Source organism: Gavialis gangeticus, unplaced genomic scaffold (genome assembly GCF_001723915.1).
Source record: "Gavialis gangeticus isolate Ggan-Ray unplaced genomic scaffold, GavGan_comp1, whole genome shotgun sequence".
Taxonomy (NCBI): Eukaryota; Metazoa; Chordata; order Crocodylia; family Gavialidae; genus Gavialis; species Gavialis gangeticus.
This window is the reverse complement of record NW_017729016.1, coordinates 17792338-17817771: the sequence shown is the minus strand read 5'-3', so window position 1 is coordinate 17817771 and position 25434 is coordinate 17792338. Positions and strand designations below refer to the sequence as shown.

Below are 25434 nucleotides of genomic sequence, written 5' to 3'. Positions count from 1 at the left end.
TTGCATATACTATTCTGGGGCAGCCATTTAATTTTGGTGGGTCACTGTTTCGGGATGTGATCACTTTGTTTCACTTACTACAGCTTGGTGTAGGTGCTATAATGGTATTTGGACTTCAGTAAAACTAGATCATTTGGGGTGGCTGAAGGGAATTTCTAGCTGTATGTGTTTTTGTGCCCTATAGTCCTGGTTCTCTACTCAAAAGAGTTAATATTGTTCCATTAGACAACTTCTGGATCCCCATTAAAAGGGCTTCTATCTCCGTTTTAAAGTTGGTGTTGAGTTGTTGAGGACTGTGAACATTTAAATACGCCTTTTTTGTTTTTCTTTCAGAAATTGAAAAAAAACATTTCTCACAAACCTCCAAAGTCACCAAGTGAGTGTAATCAAGTTCTTCTATATATAATCATTATATAGAATGTGATTTGGCATCTATGTTCGTTGGATAACAAACACCTGTGATTTTCGGTGGTATTACTCACTGATATGAAGCCTTCCTGTCTGTGAGCTGTGTTCCATAACAGGGAGAAGTTTGACTTTTCTAATACTAAGATTGAAGTTTATAGTTTTCTTTACATCCATGTCCTAGGAACAAATTGATGAACAGTCCTTCTTCAGCCCTTTTCCTTTGTGGTAGCAGACAGTTTGCAAATTTAAATTGCTGTTTGCTTTTGATTTTCTTGGAGAGGTGTTTTTTCCCTTGCAGATGTAATCCAAAGTCTTGGGGTCTAGTACTAAAGCAGTGCATACAATCATCTAAGACATCTAGGGGTTTACAGTGTTTCTATACCATAGAGGTTTTTGGAATGCTTAAAGCACTGTCATTCCATTTTTAACGTGGCCCATTCTGTATTATGCTTCTATCCTTAAGCAAATTACCCCTTACAATTGGGAGATCTTTCATGTCTATAAGCTGCTGATTCCACTTCCACTTTTTATTTTTGTTTATGAGTTCCATTCTCAGTGAACTGAGTAAACTCTTGCTTTATCTTCCCCTCCTGGGATTTCAATAAGATGTTCAAAGGACTTCATACATACTTAATGCTGAGCCTTTTTTATAAGTCTGATCTAATATCTCTAACAGTAACTTTCTTGCTTTACCTTGCTAGGTGTAGAGCAAGTACATCCTTTCTTTTCATGGAAATGCACATGCATGCTCTTTTCATCTCTTTCTTTTCATGCAAATGCACATGCCTGCTCTTTTCATCTCTCCTAAAGTGCCTATGATGGCATAAACAATTTACAAACAGCAGTTTTTATATGACCTGTTGTCTTTGTGGCATCACCTCTGACTGTGCCTTTATTGACATCACAAAAGTTGTGGCTGACTTGCCTATGTAGAAAGGTTCTCTTCTGTTGAGCCTTGCAATATCCTTCTTGCTGGCCATCTGTACTTTCATTAATAAACCATTTTAATGTTTGAATGTACATACCTGTTTAGGCACCATGTCTTAGAGATGGATTTTATTTCTTGTATCTACAAGCAAAGGATTTTGGGTGTTATAAAGATTTTGTGATAATTAGGTTTATATTGGGACTTAATGTATCTGGGATTCTTGAAGCAACAGATATCATTTCAAAAAGAGAAAGTGCTGATATACTTGTTAAAGGAAGGGCAGGATGTTTTGCAACATTCAAGTATTTTCTGCTTTAGAGTCTCCATACAGTTCCAGCACATGCCTATACTCTAAAAAGCCTGCACTTGGGAGATCATTGAAAGGAACAGGAAACATATTTTTTGAGAGCCCAGCAGCTACGACATCGAGACAGATTTGGCTAGGATCTCTGCAACAAGGTAGTATAGGAATTCCTTCCATATCTATAAACTATACTTTTCAATGTACACTATCACAGCTCTGGTGCAAAAGGGTACACCTGCTGTTGAATCCAATCAAAGTTAAGCCTGCTTATCCCTGGGCTGCATTTAGCCCATGGGTATATTTTATATTTAAATATTTGCTTCAGACCCTTTTTTGAATACTCAATATTTGCAGAAATTTCTGTTCATTGTTGAATATTGTTTAACCTTCAGACTCTGGGGAAACAAATATTTATCTTTGGGTAATGCCTGGTTAAAAAAACCTTATTCTTCTGTGCTTGGGTAGAAGTGAATTTGAGTTATCTAATTATTGAAAGTTTACATTTTTGGTTTACTCATTTCTGTTAGAGGTTATTAGAAGCAACCTGAGCCTTTTGTTGCATTTATTCAGAGTTAGTTTAATGTATGGTTATCTCTGTTTCCCACCCCATCTCCGCTACCCCTTTATTACTAACAGGTATGAACCAAGCTCTGAAGTCAGACGTTGAGATGGGGCACATTCGGAATAAGCTCTCCAGTAGCACTCCAGAGTATCTGAAGGAAGCTTTAGGCATGAAGAAGCCCAAACACTCACGTTCTTCTAGCAATGGTGAGCACAGTAACTGTATAACAGAGCGAACTCTGGTTTGTTTAGGGATCTTGCTGTAGTAATAGCATTGGTTACTGCAATTCCAGCTTAAAGGAAAAATCAAAGCAAATCAAGATGTGCTTTGCAGAGCACTGGCTGAGAGCTGGCTGGTCACATGATGCTAGCTCTCCCTATTCCTAGCTGCTAAATCAGATAATGTGTCTGCCTGCCTGAAACTCTACATGAAGCATTGACTTTCATTGTTACTTCTGTCTATAAAGTGTTTTGTGTGATACACTTGCTATGTAAAAATCAATTGGGCTTTATGAGAAACAAAATTCAGACACACGCCTACTTTGTATTCCTTAGAAGTAAATTGCAAACAAACATTGCACTTCCCTCTGACATTTTTGCACCTGCTTATTACACGTAACACCCAGCATTGCTATAACTCAAAGAGACTGGAGAAGTGCTTTTTCCTTTCTTTGTCTTCTGTTACATTTTGTGGACTTTGAGAGCACTTTACAAGTGACTGGTTAATTTTCTTGCTTTTGTGTGAACCTTTCAGATAGCTATGGGAGGAGGAGAAATATTTTTTAAAGGAAAAATTTCCACAAAAACTGGCATCTGAAACTTGTAGCATTGGTTCTGAAATTGACTGGATTTCAGGCTGATGCTTTTCAACTGTTATTTGTTACCTTTAAGACTGCATCTCTTTCAGATCTTCTTGTGTCAAGGGTTTTCCTAATCTTGCATGTCTCTTTCTGTAGGCTACATCCCTGGAACTCCTGACTACAAAGAGAAGGAAGATATGTATGATGAGATTATTGAACTGAAGAAGGTGTGTCCATCTGCTACTTGTGTAGTAAAAGTTCTATACCCTCTTTCATCTCTGTCTTGGTACCAGGTCAAAAGGATCCGTTGCCTGTACCTGGAAGAGCCACTAAGGTTCTCCACTTAAGTGATGTTAGGGTGAAAATTAAACCCTGCTTGTTCAAGGAAATATCATTGGTCTTGAGATCTCAAAGTATACAAGATATTTCCACATCAGAATGAGCCTTGAACAAATGCTGAGCTGACCACTGAAAAGGTTTATTTAAATTTGCTTCCTTTGCAACTTGTACTCCCATAGCTGTCCCCATCCTGGTTTTATTAAGTCAGTCAGTTAATCTGTTGGAACATGAAAGATTATGTGGGGTTGGTTTTGACTCCTGGACAAAGCTAAAAAAAGGTACCTGGTTAGAGAAAATATCAGTAAAGAAATACCATAACTCAGAAAACTTGTGTACAATTGCCCTGCTGTTAAGTTCTGTTCTCTTTAATCCTTTCCTAACCCTGCAATTTCCCCTCTTACTTGATCCTAATCTAATTCAGTGGTCCCTTTCTTGCTTCTTTCTTGTCATTAAGTTTGGTGATCCTCACTTGTGTCTAGGAGTGACTTGTGGGTTTAACAAAAGCTCATTGTGCCTCTGACTTTTGCCTGTCTGCAGGTCTTGGGCAGAATTTAAGGAGGAACTTTAGACTTTTTTTTATTTGTTTGTTTGCTTGCTTGTTCCATATTAGACAATCCAGGCTAAGAAAGGTGAAGGGGATCGGCTGAAAACAAAGCTCCGACGACTGGAGGAGGAGAATAGCAGAAAGGATCGACAGATTGAGCAGCTTTTGGTGAGTGCTGCAATCCTTTGGCAGGGAGGTGGCTGTCCCCTTTGTTTTTCTACTTGAAGTATCTCCATGGCAAGAAGGGGGTGATCTTAGGTTTGAAAGAGACGGTTGATACTAGATCATTTCTGTTCTATGCATTTGAGCTCATCATTCCTACCCAACTGTGACCTGGAAAAGAAAAGTTCAGTTTCAGGACAACTTATGCATGTCGTTTTGTAGATGGGTTTATTCAGGAGAAGAGGATTGCCATTTTGGATGTTAAAGCTAAGCTTTCCCTCAGGAAACGCACTTAATGCACAATATCCCTGAAGGTGGGAGGGAGCCAAGGTGCATCTGCAGTAGCTGACAGATGTGGTCCTAATCCCTCAGCTATAGAGCAAATAGGAATGCTGTATTGTAAGACTGGTGAGCCTGGATAAGCAAGAAGCCTTTAGTTACTATGGGTGGCATAGAAACTTCTTGGAGATATGTGAGAGAGTGTTCCTGACCAGGAAGCTGAGACAAAAATCTGCAGAAAGGAGGAAGAATATAACAAAGCAGCACGTTGATTTGTCTATCTTCTCATGTAGGGCTCTGACTTTGTCCGGACTCAGGCAGAGAAGAATGATACTGGATGGGTAATTGCTTCACCACCTTCAGCTTCAACCTTTCTCCTTTCAAAACGAACTCTTACAGATAGAAAAAAACATAAAAAGATAGGAAGAGAGAATGCAGCTTAATTAGGAATCTAGGTTACTGCTGTCATTGTTATTGTCAGATATAAGAATCATAACAAAGGCCCAAGATTCACAGTAGCTTAAGAAACCCTTCCTTTTTCTCTAGGTGAATGTGTTTGCATCAGTATTTTTCCTGTTATTACAGCCCTAATTTTAGCAAGGTAAATGTATATTTATGTCCTCCGTTTCTTTCCCATGACCCATAAAAGTGAAGGGATAGGATTTTAAGAGGTTATGTTTTTATTTAGTGATTTCATGTTTCTCTATGAAGAGTGTTTGTAAATGCAGTAAAAGCTTTGTTATCTGGCATCAGTGGTGTAAGGGGGATGCCGGTTATATAAAAATTCCAGGTACCTGAGGGCAGGGGGTTTTTGGTCTGATGCAGAGCAGGGGGGTAGGGGTGGGGGTGTGGAGAGTGGTGGCAGCGCAGCGTGGTGGGTGGTGGCGGCAGCGAGCTTTCCCCGCTGTGTGCAAGCTTTCCCCCACCCCCACCCTTGCGTCCAGCCAGCCAGCCAGAAATTCTGGTTAATAGAGTGTTTTGGTTACTTAAATGTCAGTTAACACAGCTTTTACCGTACTCTTAATTTAGTTGCAATTAACACACTAATTAGGCATCTGATTTGTTTAGTTCTGTCTTTCTTGAAGGATAGCACTCTTGCTTGCAGTTTGTTTTGTCATGATTCATGTACTACTGAGTATTTATGGCTACATAAAATTTATAAAGAGCAGATGGGATTATGGGGAAATTAAAATTCTGACAGTGGCATTCTTCTAGGATTGATCAGATATGTTTTTTTTTTTTTCTTTTGCCTAGATAATCAGTGGATTAAAACAGAAGATTCTCAAGCTGGAACAGCAGTGCAAGGAGAAAGATAACACTATCAAGTATGGCTTTTGAGGGGCAAGGGAATTATTTGACTTAGGCTTTACAATCCCTTCGCTAACTTTCTCCCATTTGAACTGAATTCTATTCCTTGAAGAAGATGAATTCAACTATAACCACTATTAAACTTTTTACACCCATCCCAGAAATGATTAGTAAACTCTGTACATTGCCAGGGTTGCAGTTTTTACTGCTATATTCCTCATTTTTCAGCAAATTACAGACAGATGTGAAGACTACGAATTTGGAAGAGATGAGGATTGCTATGGAGACTTACTATGAGGAGGTACGTTGGGCAAGGTTGTGGTTGTTGTATAGGAGAAGAGAAATTCCATTGTAGACTCTTGGTAGAAACCTTGAGCAATTTTAGATTGGTTTCCTAGCATTTCCCAGCACCTGTCAGTATGCGAACATCACATTTGAAAAAAACTTGTAACAGGCTTGCTTGTGAAAGCCTTTCTGAAAAGGAAAAAATTCAGTTCTAATTAAACAAGACAAATAATGAAATGAATATACAGCCATGAGCACATGGATTAATACTAACAGGATCTTACACTTGTTTTCTGCCAGGCTTCATTATCTGTGCTATTACCCAAGGATTTTGCTCTCATTTTGACCTACCAGATGCTGCTTACTACATTAGCAGCATGAGCTTCCGTACATCTAAATCCTTTCTATGCCAAGTGTATGTTTCTATTAATGAAATCTATTTTCCCTACTTTACAGATTCATCGTCTCCAAACCCTCCTTGCAAAATCAGAGGCTGTGCGGAAAAAGTATGTGTTTTTCTTTTGGGCACATGTACGTGCATATGGGTTTGGTACATAATTTGTGCACTTACTGCCTGATGGCAAACAACTATATGTAAAATGCTGTATCTCACTGTTTCTGGAGTTGTTTTCCCCTGTGGTCTTCATTGATTTCACAGCATGCTTATCATGTTATTTCCACTCTGTGTATTATGGGCTGTTAATAAGCAAAATCAAAGCCATCTACCTCAGAGTTTTAAATTCTCATTCTAAAATCAGAAACCCCCAGGCTGTGTCTGCACGCTCAAACGTGAATGACTGGTGCCTCACGCAATGGGGGCATTGTGGCGGTGAGCAGGGAGCACCTGCGGTGTCATTGCCGGCGAGCGGGGACCACCTGCAGCTGCTAGCAGCAGCAGGGGGAGCGGGGTGGTAAGTGGCGAAGAAGTTGAACTGTGGGGGAAGAAGAAAGGTTTTTCTTCTATGGGGAGAAGTGTTAAGAATTAATTGCTGTGTTTCTGATTGCTCTGATTTAGCACATTGTGTTTTCAGTTACTTCTAACATTGTCTCTCTGTACATTAAAATGTATTGCTTTAGTCTGAAGAAAGCATTCTGTTGTCTTAACATCTCTTCATAAAGATACTGGGGCCTCATACAGACATTCAAGTCATTGCTCTCCTAGAAGCCATGAGTGTCCAGAAGTCAAGGCTTTTTATCCCAGAGTAAAGATGGCTGCTTCAGGAGAAAAATAACCTAGGAAGAACCCATGTTCAATCACTTCCAGGAGAGTTTCTCCTGGGAGAGCAAATGTCTGTACAAGTTGACAATACAGGATGACCATGGGCAGTCTGGGTTAGCCAAGCACTGCTGCCATCCGTTGCCAGGCAGATTAAGGGAGTCCGCAGAGCATATGGAGATGTGTGCACAGGGCCCCTCCTTGGTTGCACAGTGTCAGCACTGCAAGCTCTTCCCTCTTCAGAGCCTCAGCATTTACATGTCTGTACTTGTGGCTCTAGGTAAGCTTCTCTATAAGGAGAACAAACCTGGGAAAATTCTCCCAGTTTGAGTGCATAGGCGATGCACTGAGATTGGCCACTGCCACTGGCTTCTGCAGGTGTTTGCCGCTCGCACCTGCCCCACCTCACCGTCGATGTGGCCGGTAGCATCTGCAGGTGGTCCCCATTCTGATACCAATGTTACTTATCATGAAATTGTTAGATACTTGGTATTATTCATAGCTGAGGCCATTATTCTCTTTCTAAAGGAAAGTGCTTTTGAATGAAAATTAATCCATTGGTTGACTGTGTACCTAAGGCTGAATAATGGTAGCACCTGAGAGATGTTGTGGTAGTAGAATAGAAAGGTGTCTCATGGGCCAGCGTACTAATCTTGACCCTGATGAAGAGAGGTGAAGATGGGTGTATGATGGGGAAAATTTCATAGCTGAGGTTTAAAAAAATCAATATGGCAAGTAAAAAAAAAAATATCTATATGAAGCCCCATTTCCCATATGAGCATTTGGAGAATAACTCACAATAAATGCTATGGCGTTATGCCTAGGCATTGGCTTGGATCAAAACTCTAGTGCTATGCATTTAGGGAAATCTCAAATCCAGATCCAAACTGGAGCTCAGTAATTACAGTAAATCTAAATACCAGCATAGTAAACCTGTCCACTGAACTAAGAATTAGCAGAACAGACAGAATTAATACTTGGAGAAAAGGAAAGAAAGAAATAATAGGTCCAGTAGGGATTGTGATAAAAACTTACATCTTCAATGGGAAAAGGATTGGGCCTTTTAGAAACCAGTTTTGTAGAGAGTTTAAGTATAAGACTTGGTAGTAAGATACGTCATGAGGAAGTCACAGCCCACCATTGAAGAGAGGTGGGATCAGTGTCTTCTTCAGTCCTTCAATCCAGAGGTTGTCAAACAGAGGCCTCCTTTCTTCAATTTTCAGAAGTCCTGACTTAATAGAATCAAGGGCACAATCAGATTTGCTCTGACCCTTTCCAGTAGACAGCATCCAGTAGCTTCATTGCAATGCAGAAGGAGGAGCAGAGCACAATCAGTTTTGTTATTTAGCAAGACCCTAACTGCCTTGCCCACGGTAACCAAAGAATCATGTGCTTTCAGTTGCTGCGAAGATGCACTCTTTGTGATAGAGTGGGTTAATGAATAAATGTACTATTTATCTTTCACTTGGCCTGGAGTCAAATTGAAGACATAGGCAAAATGGGTATCATCACATCAGCTTAGATTTTTTTCAGATGTTTTTCACATCATGTAGCTATGACATAATTTGCTACAACTGCAAGTTTTAGAAGTCTAATACCAGGGTTATAATAGTAACAGGATGGTGGGGAATGTTACAGGTCATGACTGAGGTTACCATGCTCTGCCAGGGAAGCTTACATAGTGCTTGCTTCCACCTGACCAATTATAAATAATGGTTAATCCCTGTTATTAAAAAAAAAATAGAAGAAAAAATCATGATAGCCAATTTAGCTGGTAGGTAGAGTTGCAATAGGTTCTGGAAGCACCTGTGTTTCAAGGAAGAGATATAACTCTAAATTCAAATTAAAATTTGTCCAGATAGTATCCCAGGAGATTATAGAAATGAAGATACAGATTCAGAGGTAGGACAACATGATGGAAACTTCCTTAAAGAAGTTTGCAATAGGTGTTTTTAGTAAAAGGAAGACAAGGAGTTCAAGGCACCTGAGGTTGTTTTCCGAGTATCAGTGTAAGACTATTTAAATTTAATATGTATCATGAAAGCAAATAACATATAAGTAAAGTTACAGTAAGAGGGCAAACTCAAGAATACTAGTGCAGCCACTCAGAAGGTGGTGGCAGAGTTCTTCTATGGTAAGAGACTAACTTTCAAAGCTGATACCACACCCACTCACAATGTGCCTGTGCTTTAAATGCAACAAATCACTGGAATCCCTGGCATAATTTTATAAACCAATGGAAATTTACTAGAATTATTTTGGGGGTCATTCTGTATGTTCCTTTTGTTCCCCCGTTATGAATTAAAAATGGAATATAGTTTATTACTTTTAGAAATATATTTTCGTTAAAAAAAGAAATATTTTTATTTCTCCTGGGTCTGGCACTCAGTGAGTTAACAACAGACTTGCCTTTTACTGCTGAAAGCCATCACAGTTGATGTAGGTTACAGGTGAAAATTAATCATTAGGTCTCTTCCTGTACTCATTTGTTCTGGCTCCAAAAGACAATGGTCAGGGCAGTCTCTCTTGATTGCACAGTTGTCAGTCTTTCCTCAAGAGGCCAAGGACTGGAACAGCAAATGCTGCTGAAGGTCAGAGCTGTAGTGTACTGAAAGAGCTGTGTGAGAGAGTTTCTTATATGATGCATGTCAGCATTAGTCCTGACTCAGGTTAGTGCTGTTAGTCCTGTCTTTTCTGAATTAAAAATGCTCCTGCATTTTCAATGTGGGCGGAATATAAAAATGAATATTTCAGCCCACCCTTGAGCTGCAGGCCTAGCAGGACTAAGCCATTTTATTTGCTGTGTTTTTGTTTCTTCAAAAATTAACTCTCTCTAGTAATAGAGGGTTCAGTGTCCAAAGCTGGGAAGCCTCCAGCTCCTCAGTCTGGCCCATTCTTCAGATCTGCCTCTTGGTTTTATTTAATTTTGGGAGCAACCATTCCTGTCATTCCTTATTTTCTATCTGAGACAATCCTTTAAATATCCCTCCATAGCGATGGAGTTTTTGGTTTGGTTAGGTTTTGTGTTTGGTTTTTGATTTTTTTTGGTTGGTTTTTGGTTTTTCCTTAACAGGTTTCCAGGGGTAGAGGGGGCCTAGGTTTTCATTCTGAGTATCCCACAGCAAAGACACTCTTCCCTTCTCTCTAGTAAGCTGCCATTGAGTTGGGATGTGTAGTTTCTGTACAAGTTATTTTACAGTTCTGCTGTTACGCATCGCATAAAGACCGTAGAGAGTTCCTTACTGCTTCTAAGCACTGTTTGCCTGGGCTGGTTGCTGTTCAGTTGGGTCTTGCCCATACCAGTGCAAAGCAGCTGTTCCATGTGATTGAGTGCTGACAAACAAATTTTACAACCTCTGAAGAGTTGAAATTAATTTTTCCCTCTTTCCATTAGAACAATTAAAAAGAAGGCAAAATGGCAGCAATACAATCTAATTTTGGAGGCTTTAAATACATTATAGGCTCTTCTATTTCTGTTTCCTGGAGTTACCAGTACCGTCTGCATTCTCCAAGTTTGGTTCAATTTTAGAGGTGCTTTGCAAATTTACATCTTTTAAAGCAGAGAGAAAAACTTGTCTGGGGTTTTCCTTCAAAGAGAAAAGAACTTCAGGTAGCTGTGAAGGCTGTAATAACATGGCTGAAAATGCAGCCACTTGCTGTATTTTATTTGTAATGACTGGTTTCTTGTTTCTTATCCACCCTTCTATTTGTTAATTCCAACTTGTTTATGGGCATGTGGGCATTGTCCAAGTTATGGTTCTACTTCATTGTGCTGTGTTGGATCTGAACCCCTGCTGTTGTCTCCTGTTCCAAATACAGGTCCCCTCCAGAGGGCAAAGAGACCCAGAAACGGCTGAAAATGCTTAATGCTGCTGTCCTCAGATTAACTAAGAACATCACAGAGCTGCAGGAAGAGAATAGAAGCCTGAAAGCAGATCTAAGCCAAACACGGAGCAGCTCTCCTGCTTGCAGGAAAAGGAAAAGTATGTGCCAAAAAGCTTGGGGGCTAGGGAGTTAGACTTTTGATATGTACAACACAAATGGGAGAAAGCAGGGTTCAGAAAGACTGCATGGCAGTGTGGATAAAGCTGCTGGAGGCACTGCAGAGGTGTTCTTGAAAATGGGCAATGATTAGTCCTTTATCCCAAAAGCTTAATTGTGATGTTGTTATGGGTTGAATTACCTTTTAATTTTGCGTCTGTTGACTAGGAGTTGCTGGCAAAAGGCAAAGTTTGCAGTCTCATCTAACTGCAAGAATGCATTTTGTAGCTAGCAACATAACTGTTGTACTGAGAAACAGTTCACTAAATTCAGTTCTGAAAAAGCAAATGCATGTGTCATCTCCCTTCCTGTGTTCTGACTGCCCCATGCATTCCTACCTGGGCCGTTTCCCCTTCTCTTCTACCCTGTCCCCTTGTTGTGAATTTTCTCTTTCACCTTGCTTGCATTCTCATCTTGGACATGTTTTGCCAACTCCCTTTGGAGTTTCTTTGTTCTTCTTCCCATTCCTTTGTGGGTTTCTTCTTGTACTTGCTGTTCTGTGAAGGGACAGAGGAACACCCCTGCATTGGCCTTGTGAATCAGGGAATGAGTGGGCAGAGCTTGACACTATGGGTTGAAGCTGTAAAGGAATTTCTTTTGAACCTGGGCTGTGGCTTGTGCTGGTGGTGGACCCAGTCAAGTGGGTTTCTTCCATAGAGTCACTCCAGCTCCCTCCCTATCACTGAGTTGTAGCAGGCAGCTGTGGGTCACATCCCTTTGTTAATTCAGAGAGAGGAAAGGGTCCTAAGGGCAGAGTCTTGTCTGCCAGCCATGTGCTAGTGCTTTTCTGATTCAAAGAGTCTGGAGGAATAAAACATCCACAGTAAAGCTTTGTTTTCCATCTTTCACTTATATATTGGACTGATATGAATGGTATCATCTGAATTCTGAAGTGCTTTGTGTAAGATGCTAGACATCTTAAGGTCCTTCTGTCTTTCAAGGCAGCCTTTCAAAGGCGGGTTTTCAGTCTTGTACTTGATGGGCCTTCTGGATGGACAGGGGCTTCCTTTCTTTCTGAAGGATTTCTATCACGCCAATCCAGTTTCCTGTTTAAAACCTTGTTCCCTTCTGTAGATTACAATGAGTGGAGCAGACAGAGGCTGGTGAGACGGATTTCAGAACTGGAAAAAGTGAGTGTCAGGCACCATATGGCCATCTTATCACTGCTAGAACAGAAAATATAAGGTCACTGATTTCTGTGCTTATAGTGCCTTATCCTTCCAGGCAGCAGCTTGGCCCACTCTGGTTCATACATGTTAACATCTGCACTTTTTCTCTCTTGCTGTAATGCATTTCATTTGTGTAGGTACAGTTTTAAGATTAATCTCCTTTTGATCCTGCTTTTCCTTCCTTGCTCCTAGCTTGAGACATAGCTTCAACTGATGTAAACTGGTATAGCTCTGTTGAAATTGCACCAGATAAATCTCCCCTGTGTTATAGGAGCAAAACACATATCCAGTTGTTTTTTCTGAATTTCTAGAAAGTGAATGAGCTGGAGAACATGTCATTGTTGTCATTGGAAAATGGCATGTCACCATTGTCTGCTCTGCCACCTTCAGCTTCTGTACAGCTGGATCAACCAGCTTCTCAGGAACCTGACTACCTTGAAGAGTGTGAGCGACTCCAAGGGCTGGTAAAGCAACTTAAAGGTGACAGGAGCACACTGCAAAGTCTGCTGGCCAGTAAAGAGTAAGTCCAGCTAATAAGCATAGTCTCTGCACTTGTGAAATATTTTACACCAGATGGTGAGAGGATTTCCCAATTTTAAATAAACCTGGAGAATTAGAAGCTTTTTTCCAGAGCAGTCTTTTAAAATTAACTTGTCGTAATAACTTGTAAAACGCCTCAATAAACAAAAGTCAGATTTGATCCTCAAAAATAGAAACTTCATATTTCTAAAAAAATGTTCAAACTCATGATATTTCATCATTACTTTTATTCATCTTTGAACCTTTTTCAGTTTTTCTGTAAGTTCTTCCCATAGCATTCAAGAGATCCTTTCTCATCTTAAAGCCATTGCCATAGTGTTTGTTAAAAGGTCAAATGTGTATTTATTTAAAATATGTAATTACTACAGTGTTAAACAAAAAAGATAGTATTTATTGATATCAATTTTTAAATAGTAAATGATTCCTGTATCTTGTAGAAATATACATTTTGTATATTTGCTTGAGTGCTTAGATTTTCCAATATCCATACAGTTCAGAGGTGAAGCTGTTACAGCAAGCAAAGATTGAAATGGAGCAAGAACTACAAAACCTGCAAGAGAAGGGGAGAGAGAAGAGTGAAAAAGAAGAGGCTTTGAGGTATCTTAACAGAGCTATCTTTCTCATTCTGAAATAAATTGATAAGGTTTGGTATGATACCATTCTCATGCTCCACGGTTCAGAATCCAGCGGGAAGTCACCTAGAACACAGGAAGCGGGAGTAAATGAGGTGTCTGGACAGAACTGTTTTGCCTAAATGATGATGATTTTGGAATAGGCTACTGGGGAAGGTGTCTTGATATGGAGTGTCAGTAAGGGTCTCTGTCTGAGGGTAATGAAAGACAAAGGAATGTGGTGGAAAAGCACAAGAGTTGGTTTAAAATAATCCATAAAAACTGATGTATTGGGCTGGATGACTTTTGTGTTCTTAATATTTCTTATGAAAAGCGAGGCTGTAGACCAGGGTTCGGTAGTGTTTTTGGGCAGAGTGCCAAAAACACCCACAACCTCGATGGGTAAGATGTTGGCATGCCAGGGATGGATGGCAAGGGACCTGATCCTTGTTGTGGCAGCACAGTTTTGGCCTCTTTGCCATCGTCTGCCCCGAGGTGCACGTACCAAGCAAAATGCTTTTGTGCACCACGCTCTGGCACCCATCCTGAGGGTTGTGTAACTTACCCTTCCATGCAGATTCCCGTAGAATCAGCAGAGGCAAAAAAATGGGATCTTGTTCCAGCTATCAGGAACTAGTAGCAAGTGAAAGTAAATCACAGACATTTGCTGCTATCTTTTTATGTGTATGTCAGTGAGTTGTATCCAGAGGCATTATTAATACTGTTAAAATATCATTGACGCTTGTGACTTTGGGCTCTTGCTGATTTTAACCTACTGCCATTACTCTTTGAACACCTGTTCCATATCTCACTGTGAGGACATGCATGGGACAACAGATAATTTCTCTCTACAAGTGACTCTGTTCTCCCAAATGTAGGGAAGAAATCCTGAGACTTACGGAGCAAGTGAGAGAACTGGAGTCAAAACCTGAGCAGGACAGGAGACAAATGGGAGATGAGCCCATAGAAACTCTAAATAAGGTACAGTCTTGTATTCTGTAGTACCTAAAAAAGGTCTTCTGGTATTAATATGTGCTTCCATGCTGTTATGAGAGTTGTGTAATACTTTATGCAGCGAAAAAATCCATTATATGAAGTTAAAAAGCTGGAGTGAAGGAATTTGCCAGTAACTGAAATTACTGGTGGTTCTGATCACCTTGTACAAGAAAATATGCTTCACAATAAATACAGATAGCAGCATAGTATGAAAAATTGTTTCCTACTTAATAGGAGAATGATGATTTTTGATATAGTGATGTTGTGAGAGGTCAGTTTTTAGAGTGTATATTGTACATTGAATGTTGGATGATTTCTTGAATTCCAAGTAACGTTAGCTTTAAAAAAAACCCCAGAGACTACAGTTTTGACCAGTATCTGTCCATTGCTTCAAAATACAGGCCTTGGGCTTCTAAATTGATCCATAGATTCATAAATGGTAAGGCCGGAAGGGACCCAATGATCTTCCGCGGAAGATCATTGGGTCCAGCCCCCTGCACCAAGCAGGAAAGATAACTGGGGGGGAGGGGGTCAGGTGACCCCAGCAAGGTGACTGTCTAGTCTCCTCTTGAAGAGTTCCAGGGAAGGTGATTGCACCACTTCTGGAGGGAGCTTATTCCACAGTCTGGACACCCTGGCTGTGAAGAAGATTTTCCTAAAGTTGACCCTGAATCGATCTTTCAGGAGTTTGTGGCTGTTACTCCTGGTTTTCCCCTTGGGTGCCCTGGTGAACAGTTGCTCACCGAGCCCTTGATGTAATCCCTTAGTGTAGCGGTAAGCTGCTACCAGGTCCCCTCTTAGCCTTCTTTTCCTCAGGCTGAAGAGTCCCAGATCCCTCACCCTTTCTTCGTATGGCTTGCCTTTTAAGACTCTGATAATATGGGTGGCTCTTCTTCGGACCTCTCAAGCTTGTCCATGTCCTTGTTAAAGTGTGGTGCCCAGAACTGGACGCAGGACTCCAGCTGTTGTCTCACCAGTGCTGAGTACAGTGGAAGAATCACCTCCTTGTCTTTGCTGGAGATGCATCAATTGATGTATGCCAGAGTATTATTTGCCCTACTGGCTACAGCATCGCACTGCCAGCTCATATTCATACTGTGGTCTATTATTACCCCCAGGTCCTTTTCATTCCTGGTGCTATCCAGTTAGGTGCAGCCAAGCCTGTAGATGTGTAGGGGGTTGCTCATCCCGAGGTGGAGTACTTTACGTTTCTCGACATTGAACTTCATCAGGTTCCGATCCGCCCCATTTGCCAGCCTGTCTATGTCTACCTGTATCTGTAGCCTATCTTCAAGCATGACCACGCTCCCCCATAACTTGGTGTCATCTGTGAACTTGGCCAGTGAGCTCTCCACCCCCACTTCCAAATCATTAATAAAGACATTGAAAAGTACTGGGCCAAGCACTGACCCCTGTGGGACACTGCTGCTCACTTCTCGCCAGAATGACACGGATCTGTTCACTGTGACACTCTGGATCCTATCCTGCAGCCAGTTTCTCACCCACCTGACTGTCTCACAATCCTCCAATTTTCTTGTGAGGACATCATGGGATACTAGATCCAAAGGCCTTTTGGAAGTCATGGTGTAGAATGTCAATCTGCTGTCTTGTGTCCAGGTGGTGAGTTACCTGGTCATAGAAAGAGATGAGGTTGGGAAGGCAAGACCTGCCTACATTGAAGCCATGCTGGCTGTCATCCAGACTGCAAGCTTATCACAGATAGACTCTGAACTTTTCTAGGATTTTCCCTAGGGTGGAAGGTAGGCTGGTTGGCCTATAATTACCCGGGTTCTCCCTCCTGTCCTTGTGAATGGGCACAACACTGGCCCTCTTCCAGTCCTCAGGGACTTCTCCAAAGTGCCATGAGTTGTGGAACGGTTTCATCAGGGGTTCTGCAATGACTTCGGCCAGCTTCTTCAGCACTGTTGGATGAAGATCATCTGGTTCTGCTGACTTGTATACATCTAATTTTTTTAAGTGGCCATATGCCAATTCTATAGCAATAGTAGGAATGCAGTTATTCCTACTGTACTCATACTCTACCTGACATGGTTTTTCCCTTGGTCCAGTGAAAGACCAAGGCGAAGTAGTCATTCAGGAGTTCAGCTTTCTCCTGGGTAATGGTAACAAGCTCTCCTGAGTTGTTGAGCAATGGCCCCACATTCCATTTGTGTTCCTCCTGTTCCCTGTGTACCTAAAGATGGACTTCTTGTTGTCCTTGATTCCTGTTGCTAATCTAAGTTCAGTTGCTGCTTATGTCTGTCTTATCTATTCCCTGCAAATGCGAGCCATCATGGAATAGTCCTCCTTGGAGCCTGCACCAAACTTCCATTGTTTATAAGCCTCTTTCTTCTTTCTTAAGAGGACCGTGATCTCCCTGTTTAGCCAAAAGGGCTTCCCAGCCCTTCTGCTACCTTTTCTCCACATGGCAATGGACTTCTTTTGTGTTTCAGGGATCGTGTCCTTAAGGAACAATCACTGTTTGTGCACACCTTTCACCTTTGGTCCCTAGTCCCTCAGCACTTGCCCTACTAGTGACCTAAGCTTGTTGAAATTTGCATTTTTGAAGTCCAACACTTCAATCCTGTTATCCAATTTGTCTGCCTTACCCTGAACAGTAAACATGATGGTTTCATAGCCGCTGTTGCACAGACTTCTGTCTATATTTAAGTCAGTCATGAGGTTGTCTTCTTTGGCCAGGACCAGATCTAGCAGAGTGTCACCTCTGGTTGGCCCATGCACCTCCTGAGTCAGGAAGAGCTCCTTGACACAGGTCAGGAATGATTGCGACCGATCCAACTTGGCTGAGTGTTCCTCCCAGGAGATGTCTGGATAATTAGAATAGCCCATGATGACCGTGTCATGTGCAGCATTCCCTCTAAGCTGCGCGACATGCATGGCTGCGCAAGTGCACCTGGCAGTGTGGCATGAACACACCTGCACAGCCATGCATGCCACACAGCTTAGAGGGAACGCTGGGCACATGCACATGTGACCTCGGTCAATTCTCAGGTGAACTCCAGATCGAGTTCCTCCCCCTGGTTTGGTGGTCTGTAGTATACACCTACAGTTAGGTCTCTCTCGCCATGTCTCCCCTGCAACTTGACCCAGAGGGTTTCAAGCTGTCTATTTTTTGGAGCTGATGTTGGCCTCCAAGGAGGTGTACAGCTCTTTCACATAGGAATTATTATTATTTTTAATAATCCCTGTGTTCCTAATTTTAATAATTAAATTGTAGTTTCGAGTAAAATGTGATCCAATTGTCAACTTACATGTACATAACTTTTTTTTTTTTTTTTAAGAATATAAATAGGTCTTTTGGAAAGGACTCTTCTCAGGTCTCGCATAAAATAAATATTTTTTGTCCGTGTAAATTGTATGGTAGGAGAGCGAATTAGATCGGATTTTCAGTGTTCCACTTACAGTTTTTTGTTTGCTGGTGGGAGTGAGGTAAAGAAATTGATTTTGTGACTACACTGTTGGATTTTCACAACCATTAAATATTGACAGGCTGTGTTTAATTATTTCTAAACTGAAGGAGGTGGTCCTTCCCAATAAAAACCATGGGTTATAATAGTGCCTGCTTTCTCTTTTGCTGTATAATTGCATTGCTAGCTATTTGGCAAGGGGTTTGATGTCTTTATGTAGTCGGTTTATGTGAACTGCAACAGTGGGTCTTTATTGAGTTTTTTTAAATGGAACTAGCATGGCCAAGTTAAGGGAGTCTGCAAATAAGTAAATTTGGTGGGCATAGTTGAACATGACTAATAATGGTTGACTAATCTCTCTTGGGTAGCTTCTATGAAAATGTACAGGCAGGCTGTCTGGTCTAGGCGTTTTGCCTGGTAGTAGATTTTTAATAGCTTCTTGGATTACTTCCCTAGTGAGGTCTTTCTCCAATGTTTGTGCCTCAGCCAAGGATTGTGTTCCTAAATTTACAGCCAGAAAGAAATCTTTCAATATTTTCACAGTATATAGTTGCATGCAATAGATATAAAAATTAAGGCTGAATTTATATAGAGGATGAAAGAGTTCATATGCTATGGACCCAACTGGGTTATTTTGCCTGAGACAGTGTACATAATTCTGCTTTAAGAACAGGAAGTAGTAACCAGGATAGAGACTGTTGGCGTTTGTCTTTACTTGTCCTTTGTTTCCAATTAGCTTATTTGTTTGTGGCAGAGAAACAGAATTGTGATCATGTGCACAGGCCTCCTTTTCTGTCAGTGTCGCATGATTGCCAGCTTATCAGTAAGCTTAAACAAATTAAGGTGGGACCAATTCTGCAAGCCTTTACACTTGGAAGATTCCCAGTGGAAAGTAATGTGAGTTTTACCTGTGACAGGGCAGTGAAATCCGGTCTCTTGACATTAATTCTTAGTCTGTAGTATTGCAATATGTCACTTTTCAATATGAAGGTAGTCAACACTATGGGATTGGTTGCCTTAGAAATACGTAGAATAATAGTTCTTTGGAGATCTAAATTAAAAGCTTTCTAATTCCACATTCACTTCACAATTAGTACAGATTGAGGAGTGGTTTGCACTCTGAAAAATGCCCGTATGATGCACTGAATACATTAAAGATAGAAATATTTCAAAATTCAGATTTTCTTCTCCGTTCTCCAATTCCTTCCTGCAAAGTAGTGATTATCTTTGTTGACTTCTCTTTATCCGGTCACTTGTGACCCATTTTTATAACCTGTCCAAAAAAAATCATATATCAGTGACTAGCAATCCCACCTTACTTGTACACTAAATGTAAGTGTTTCACCCTTGCAGCCTTTATCTGCCTCCTTTCTTGTGGATAAAGACAGCCAGAGAAAGGAGCAATCAGCCAAACTCATCCAGAGACAGTGGAAGATGTACAGAAAGAAGGTGAAAGTTGCCTAACTGGACAGAGGAATTCCTTATATCCTCCTACCTCACCCTTGTTTTGGGGTATAGAGTAACCTACTGTTGAGCTCTGATTTTAGCTTATATTAAATGTCTGACTTTCTTCCCCTTAGCCCCTGTCCCTTCCCCCTCCAGGGTCACTCTTATCTGGAACCTTTGCTGGCTTTCTCATAGAAAATACACATTTTGCTGGGAGCAAGCATGGCTTAACTGAATTAAGGATTGAAGATGCATGCATCTGCCAAGGCTAATATAGAGCGGTGCCAAGTACAAGAATGTAGTTATTTAAAAATCTACATCAACTTTTAAATAAAAATTTGCATACAACCCATGCCTTTTTTCAAAAAACAGCTGCTTACAATTGGAGTGTGCATTATATATGAAGAAATACAGTAACCACAGTTTCTGCCACTACGCAATCCACAGGGTAGTAGTGAGCTGGCTTGGCTCCCTAGCTGCTGCTACTCAGTTAGTTACTACAAAGAAGATTTTTTTTCTTCATTATCCTTTGAAAAACAAGGTGCATGTCTTATTCCAAGACATGTTGCATATGTGAAAATATGGTATTTATATACATGACTTGGATACAAGTGCCTTAGAGGGTGAGAAGTAGAAGTTAAGATGTCCTTTACATAGCAGAACCACAGCTTTCATAAAACAATGCTGGGACTCTTTTCCATGACAGAGAATTTCTGAGAGCAGTAACTTGCTATAGTAAATGGTATGTCCACACCAGGTTCATGCCAGACAATACCATAGGTATGTGATGTTTGTAACACATTATGGTTGACAGAGTTGACTTTGTCACACTTAAATCATCATAGCAGCTCTTTAAGCAACTCTGAATATTCCTTGGTCTAAACTTCACCCAGCTCGTGCAAAAGAACAAAATAAAATAATAACTTTGTTTTTACGAGCAAACAAAATAAACACTGCATCTGTAGGTATATCATATCTAAGATAACATATAGAGAAATATAATAATCTCTGTCCAGCTAAACAAAAAGCGAGCACCAAAAAGACAACTGCCACTTTAAAAAACTCAGGAGCAGTTTTCTGAAATTGTTGGGTTGCTTTTTTAGTGCTTATATTTAAAAAAAGGAGAGAGACTTTTTGTAGATATCTTTTATTTAAGAAATATCACAAATACTTGTGATTGTAATTAGATGTTTTCCCTTTTCAGAAAGAAGAAATTGCCTTGGATGAGGTGAGTTCATTGTTATTTTATTTTTGTCATAAAATCAGGCTTAATTTGTATTGAAGTAGAACCAAGTGTTTTGCGATTTTTAGGGCCATTTTATTAGGAGAGAGAATTTTCTAGCTAAAGTAATGAAGATTGCTATAGCATGAGTTAGGGTTGTGTAATGATTTACATTCTGGCATCCTATTTTTAGTTCGTAACTTTATTAAACTTTCATCTTTTGGTCTCAAATTTTCTATATTTTTTTCCTTTGCTGTAAGGTTAATGTTTTCAGAAAATTGGTATGAAATAGAGGCTTTTCCCATGGTAGGAAAATAAAATAATTCTTACAGTCTTCCTATAAAGAGCCGTGCCTGAAGAAAGAACAAAAAGAGATAGAAACTCAAAATGGAAACGGTCCTTGTTAAGAAGTGTATTTGCATCTTCCAATGAAACTACGACCAGACTTTACATTTAAAGTACAATTAATATGTTAACAGAGTAATAAATAGGGACCTGCCAAAATCGTGATTTCACAGAAATCACAGATCTGTCATTGCCCACAAAATCTGGAGGCAGGGGGAGAAGAAAACGTACTGAAAATAAAATTCTGGCTCCCCAGAGGGAGCCAGCAATTCTCTGGGTGCTGCAGTCTGCCTGCACAGCCCACTAGGCAGGGAGAGAAGGGCTGCCTTCATGAAGGGCAGCCCAAGGTGGCTGCCACCCCTGCCCTGTGCTGCTGACTGGCTGAGAGGACTGCTCATTTCAGCTCATTTCTCTTTAGCAACAAAGCTGAAGTGGTGACAGAGGGATGACAGCCCTTTCCCTCAGGTCTCTGGCCCTTTGTTGGCCAGTCTGGCAGAGCAAGTTCCCAGTGCACTATTTTCCCCTCTAGGTAGAAGAATGTGAAGCAGGTCACATGGAGCAACAGTTCCCATTGAACAACATTTGCCTGTTGCTTGATGGAAATGATGTCTCCATTGGCATTATATTTTTCATTAAGCTCCTAAAGTACCCCTCTAAGGAAGATTACGGTGAAAACAGTTTTGAATCTAGGCCCAACCCTACATTAGCATCCATGTAAATGTACTTTTGTGCCTGTACAAAGCCTTGTTAAGGTCCAGTGTTACTGTCTGTGGGTATAAGGTATGTTTATGTGGTTCAGTGCAGAACTGAAGCCTTACCTGCTCAGTGAAATCTGCACTGGGAGTGCATATAGGCTTGGCAGGAGAACTTGAAGTTGGAGGTGTGGAAGAACTATAGGGAAGGCTACAGACTACTTTGCAAACTCCTCTGAAAGCCCCTCCATTGTAGAGGAGCAGCTCTCTCACTCAATGGACAAGCTAGGCTGTTGGGAGATGGCATTCTTCTGAGATCAAAGCAAATGCCTCCAGGTTATAGAATTTATACTGGCTGTTGCCAGTGCTCTATATCCCCATGCAGGTAAGGGAGGCTTTTAATTTTCCATATTTTCTTTCTTTTGCACATGTGCATTGTAATCAGCTAATCAGAGAATTGGTGTGCCTATGAAAAACTTTGACTTCTGGAAGAAAAATTGAAAAGCAAAATGTTTTGATTTTGGGAAAGCTGCTTCATGGGGAATTTTAGTTTGTGGGTATTACGCTCTCATTTTTTCTGTGTACTCACTGGTTACGTGATACTCCACAAACTCCCTTCATTTTGAGGGGAGGCAGTTGCATCAGGAGATTACTTGGCCCTGGTACAGCATGTGAGAGGGAGCCAAGCTCGACAGGGATACAGGGGTAGGAGGAAACAACTACAATTCCACTGAGGAACTGAGGCAAGTAGACTAATAAAATTATTTTTCAAGCACTTAGGGTTTTTTTTTACAAGAACTGTATATATTCTGGTGAAAAGGGACTCTCAGAAAACATTATGTAGTTGAAAACCTAGTGCTTTGTTAAAAAAATCCCCCATCCATTTCTGATGGAAACTATTTGACCAGTCCTAATTGTGATAAAATCCTGGATTGTATGAGTCTGTTATTTTTCTGATAGTAGAATGTAATAGTGTACTGGATGCATAAAAATAAACTTAAAAATGACCTTAAGCGGGTAATAATCAGAAGGTGTAATTCTAGCAGAATCATGATCTAAATGTGTCAGTCTACCTTCTTGGTGCATTTTTTTTTATTTAGAACAAGTTCAGAAATAAAACCCTTAGCAGAGAGGAAAGAATTTTGTTTGACAGAATCACCAGAATGTCTGCCAGACTTCATTTGGTTTCTGATGATATTATTAAGTAGCAAAGCCTGCTGGGTAGATGGGATCTAAGATGGGAACATGAGTGCATAGCTGTATCTGTGAAATATGGGCTAATGTTGGCAGCTAGAATTTAATTGCATTTGACAGGCTCCATCATGTGTAGATTGCCTGATTAAATTTTCTGTGGAGTATTGCATCTCGGGGGTTCTTCCATCATTTATGGGTTGGGAACCTTCTGGATTTCAGAAGAGTAAATGTGAAGTGGTTGGGGGTGCCTCTTGATTAAATGAAAGTGCATGTGCATCAAATACTTGTCATGGCATGGGGAAAATAGTTCTTTCTCCCACAATGCTTCTTCCCTTGGGACTGTGCTTTAATATGTAGCTGCCATCTTTCCGGGGAGTTAACATCCATTCATCTCTTTTCCTGCTAGGCGACTGTTGTGCTTCAGGCAGCTTTCAGGGGACATTTAGCTCGGCAGAAACTGTTACTGAGCAGGACACTCAGTAGAAAATTTCACACCACAAATGGCCTTGGAAACAAGGTAACTTTGGGGCAAGCAGGGACCTGGCTGCTGTATGACTTTACTTTTCTGTTATTTATAGAGTTTACAGTGCAAAGAGCTAGGCTTCCAGGTTTAGTTCCTTAACTCACCCAGTGGATTTTTTGTCTTTTTTTTTTAAGTGCTCTGGCCTGCAGACACTTGCATCCCAGAAGGATGTCAAACCTATTCCCCTGCTCTCCTTTTTACCTTCTCAGGTATATAGTCCTCCTTCCAAAGAAAACCATAGCTTCCTTGGGCAGTAAACTTCAATCTCTGTCTGAGTCTCTTTTTTCTTTTTTTCCCTTTATCTGAAGCAGTTGTATTGTGAGGTTTAACTTTTCTGGAAAGCTGCCCTCACGCCCAAGTATTCATGAAGTCATTTTAGCAGTAGGCCAACATTAATCATTGCAATCTGAAAACAAGATGCTGGAAATGATGGCTGGCTTGGAAAGAGCAAAGGATCTTGTATACAGCATGCTCTGCTGAAGATTTGCAGTGTTTCTTGTAAGTCACATCACACTTGGCCCAAAATGCCTGGCTCTGAATATGAAAAGACATCCCTACTGATTAAAAGTTTAGTTGCTGCAAATCACTAGTTTCTTGAACATCATCTAGATGCAGGCAGCGTGATATGAATATGCTCCTCCATATGGCTCCTCATTATAATGTTTTAGCTCAGTAAACTGGTCCAGCTGAGTGGAACTGCCTTACCTCTCTTGGCTTGAGAGAAAGTCCTGCCCACAACAGTGCTGGAATAAATTAACTTTCCTTTCAGCTGCCTACCCTTTATCTACCATAAATACGGGCACATCAAAGTTTGTTCTTTAAGACCTGTAGGATGATCCCATTATCATAAGATCAGTAGCAACAGAAATCTGGCAAAAGCTCACAGGCTTTGCCCCAAAAGATGGGAGTCTGCTCGCTGCTAGGTGATACTGCATGCACAATCAAGAGCAGAAATGTCAAAGGTTTGCTAAGTTTGCAAGGAATTTGTAAAAAGCCCAATTTTCTTTTTATCTGATTGCACTGTAGAGCTCCAGCGTGTCTCATGGGTCCAGCTCTTTGAGTTTACCTTCTGACTGCAGGGAGGAAGAGGAGATTGTGACATTCATTCAGTCAGTTTTCAGGGCGCACTTAGCACGTCAAAGACGGCTTGAGGAGAGGTAAGTCAGGCAAAGGTGTTTTCACAAGAGAATACTAGAACTCGTTTTTATGACCTGAGACATTTCTAAATAACATGTTATCAGAAGCTTCAAGTTAGCAAAAACATCTGCTTCAGGTATTACATATGTAAAGCACGAACAGTGTATTCACAAGTGAAATGCATAGGAGAAGCTTGCAACAAAAATGCCCCATTTTTGCATCTCTGCAGGAGTCCTGCATGCCACAATATTCTTCTCATATATTCTTGTTGTCTGTTATCTTTTTGTGATGGGAAAAGTAAACACACAGAATAGTCATATTTGGGAAAAAGTAACTGTCAAACATGGTTCTACTGCACTGGGTTAGGTAGGGATGTCTAAAGTGCCAGTATAAAGACCCTTAACTAAATTATTGACAAAAATAAAAAAATAACCTACAGCTGCCTGTACATGAAAATCTCTTAAACCCACTTCCTAGATATCCTGCTTGGAGAACAGCATTTCAACTTGAGCAAGACTTATTTAACATCCAAGATGCCTGGACACAAGAGTGGTTCAATTCCACTTCTAATACAGAAATTATTATTACAAATCCTACAATTAGACCCAGGTGGCTTTAATCTCCCTAGACATCTTCTGTCTTCTCTAAACCAAATCAGGATAGGACATGGCAAACTTTGAATCACATCAACTCTGAATGTTCTCTTTGTGCATTTAGTGTAATTCTGTTGTATCTTAATAATGCCACACCTGCAGCTGACTGCAAAATTTGGATGTGAAATTGTGAATATGTTTCTCTCTGCTCTGTCATCACTGTATCATCATACACTAAATAAAAAAACAGAGCTTAGCTTACAGTTATGGGGAAAGGAGGGAGACAGGGAACAGCAGAACAATCTTACTGCAGCTCAGTGACTTCCATCACCCAGAACACCCGGCTTAGCTAGTTTCTGATAC

At 40.7% G+C, this 25434-nt stretch overlaps 1 protein-coding gene and 1 long non-coding RNA gene across 2 annotated transcripts in view; one reads left to right on the top strand and one right to left on the bottom strand.

Annotated features, from left to right (window-relative positions):
• IQCE (IQ motif containing E) overlaps window positions 1–25434 on the top strand; it is a 39650-nt gene that overhangs the window by 5467 nt on the left and 8749 nt on the right. Inside the window, exons 3-20 of the mRNA XM_019512970.1 lie at window positions 334–376; window positions 1655–1795; window positions 2277–2408; window positions 3158–3228; window positions 3951–4052; window positions 4619–4666; window positions 5580–5650; window positions 5862–5934; window positions 6375–6424; window positions 10954–11117; window positions 12250–12305; window positions 12656–12864; window positions 13377–13481; window positions 14374–14476; window positions 19273–19368; window positions 20570–20593; window positions 23225–23335; window positions 24368–24498. Of these exons, the coding sequence (XP_019368515.1) occupies window positions 334–376; window positions 1655–1795; window positions 2277–2408; window positions 3158–3228; window positions 3951–4052; window positions 4619–4666; window positions 5580–5650; window positions 5862–5934; window positions 6375–6424; window positions 10954–11117; window positions 12250–12305; window positions 12656–12864; window positions 13377–13481; window positions 14374–14476; window positions 19273–19368; window positions 20570–20593; window positions 23225–23335; window positions 24368–24498 (1730 nt within the window). The remainder of the gene's footprint in view (window positions 1–333; window positions 377–1654; window positions 1796–2276; window positions 2409–3157; window positions 3229–3950; window positions 4053–4618; window positions 4667–5579; window positions 5651–5861; window positions 5935–6374; window positions 6425–10953; window positions 11118–12249; window positions 12306–12655; window positions 12865–13376; window positions 13482–14373; window positions 14477–19272; window positions 19369–20569; window positions 20594–23224; window positions 23336–24367; window positions 24499–25434) is intronic.
• On the bottom strand, window positions 4060–10703 carry LOC109294541. The gene is made up of 3 exons (XR_002096547.1): window positions 8273–10703; window positions 5926–6107; window positions 4060–4717 (listed from the first exon to the last, which is right to left on the bottom strand). It is a non-coding gene; the product is annotated as an uncharacterized LOC109294541 (long non-coding RNA).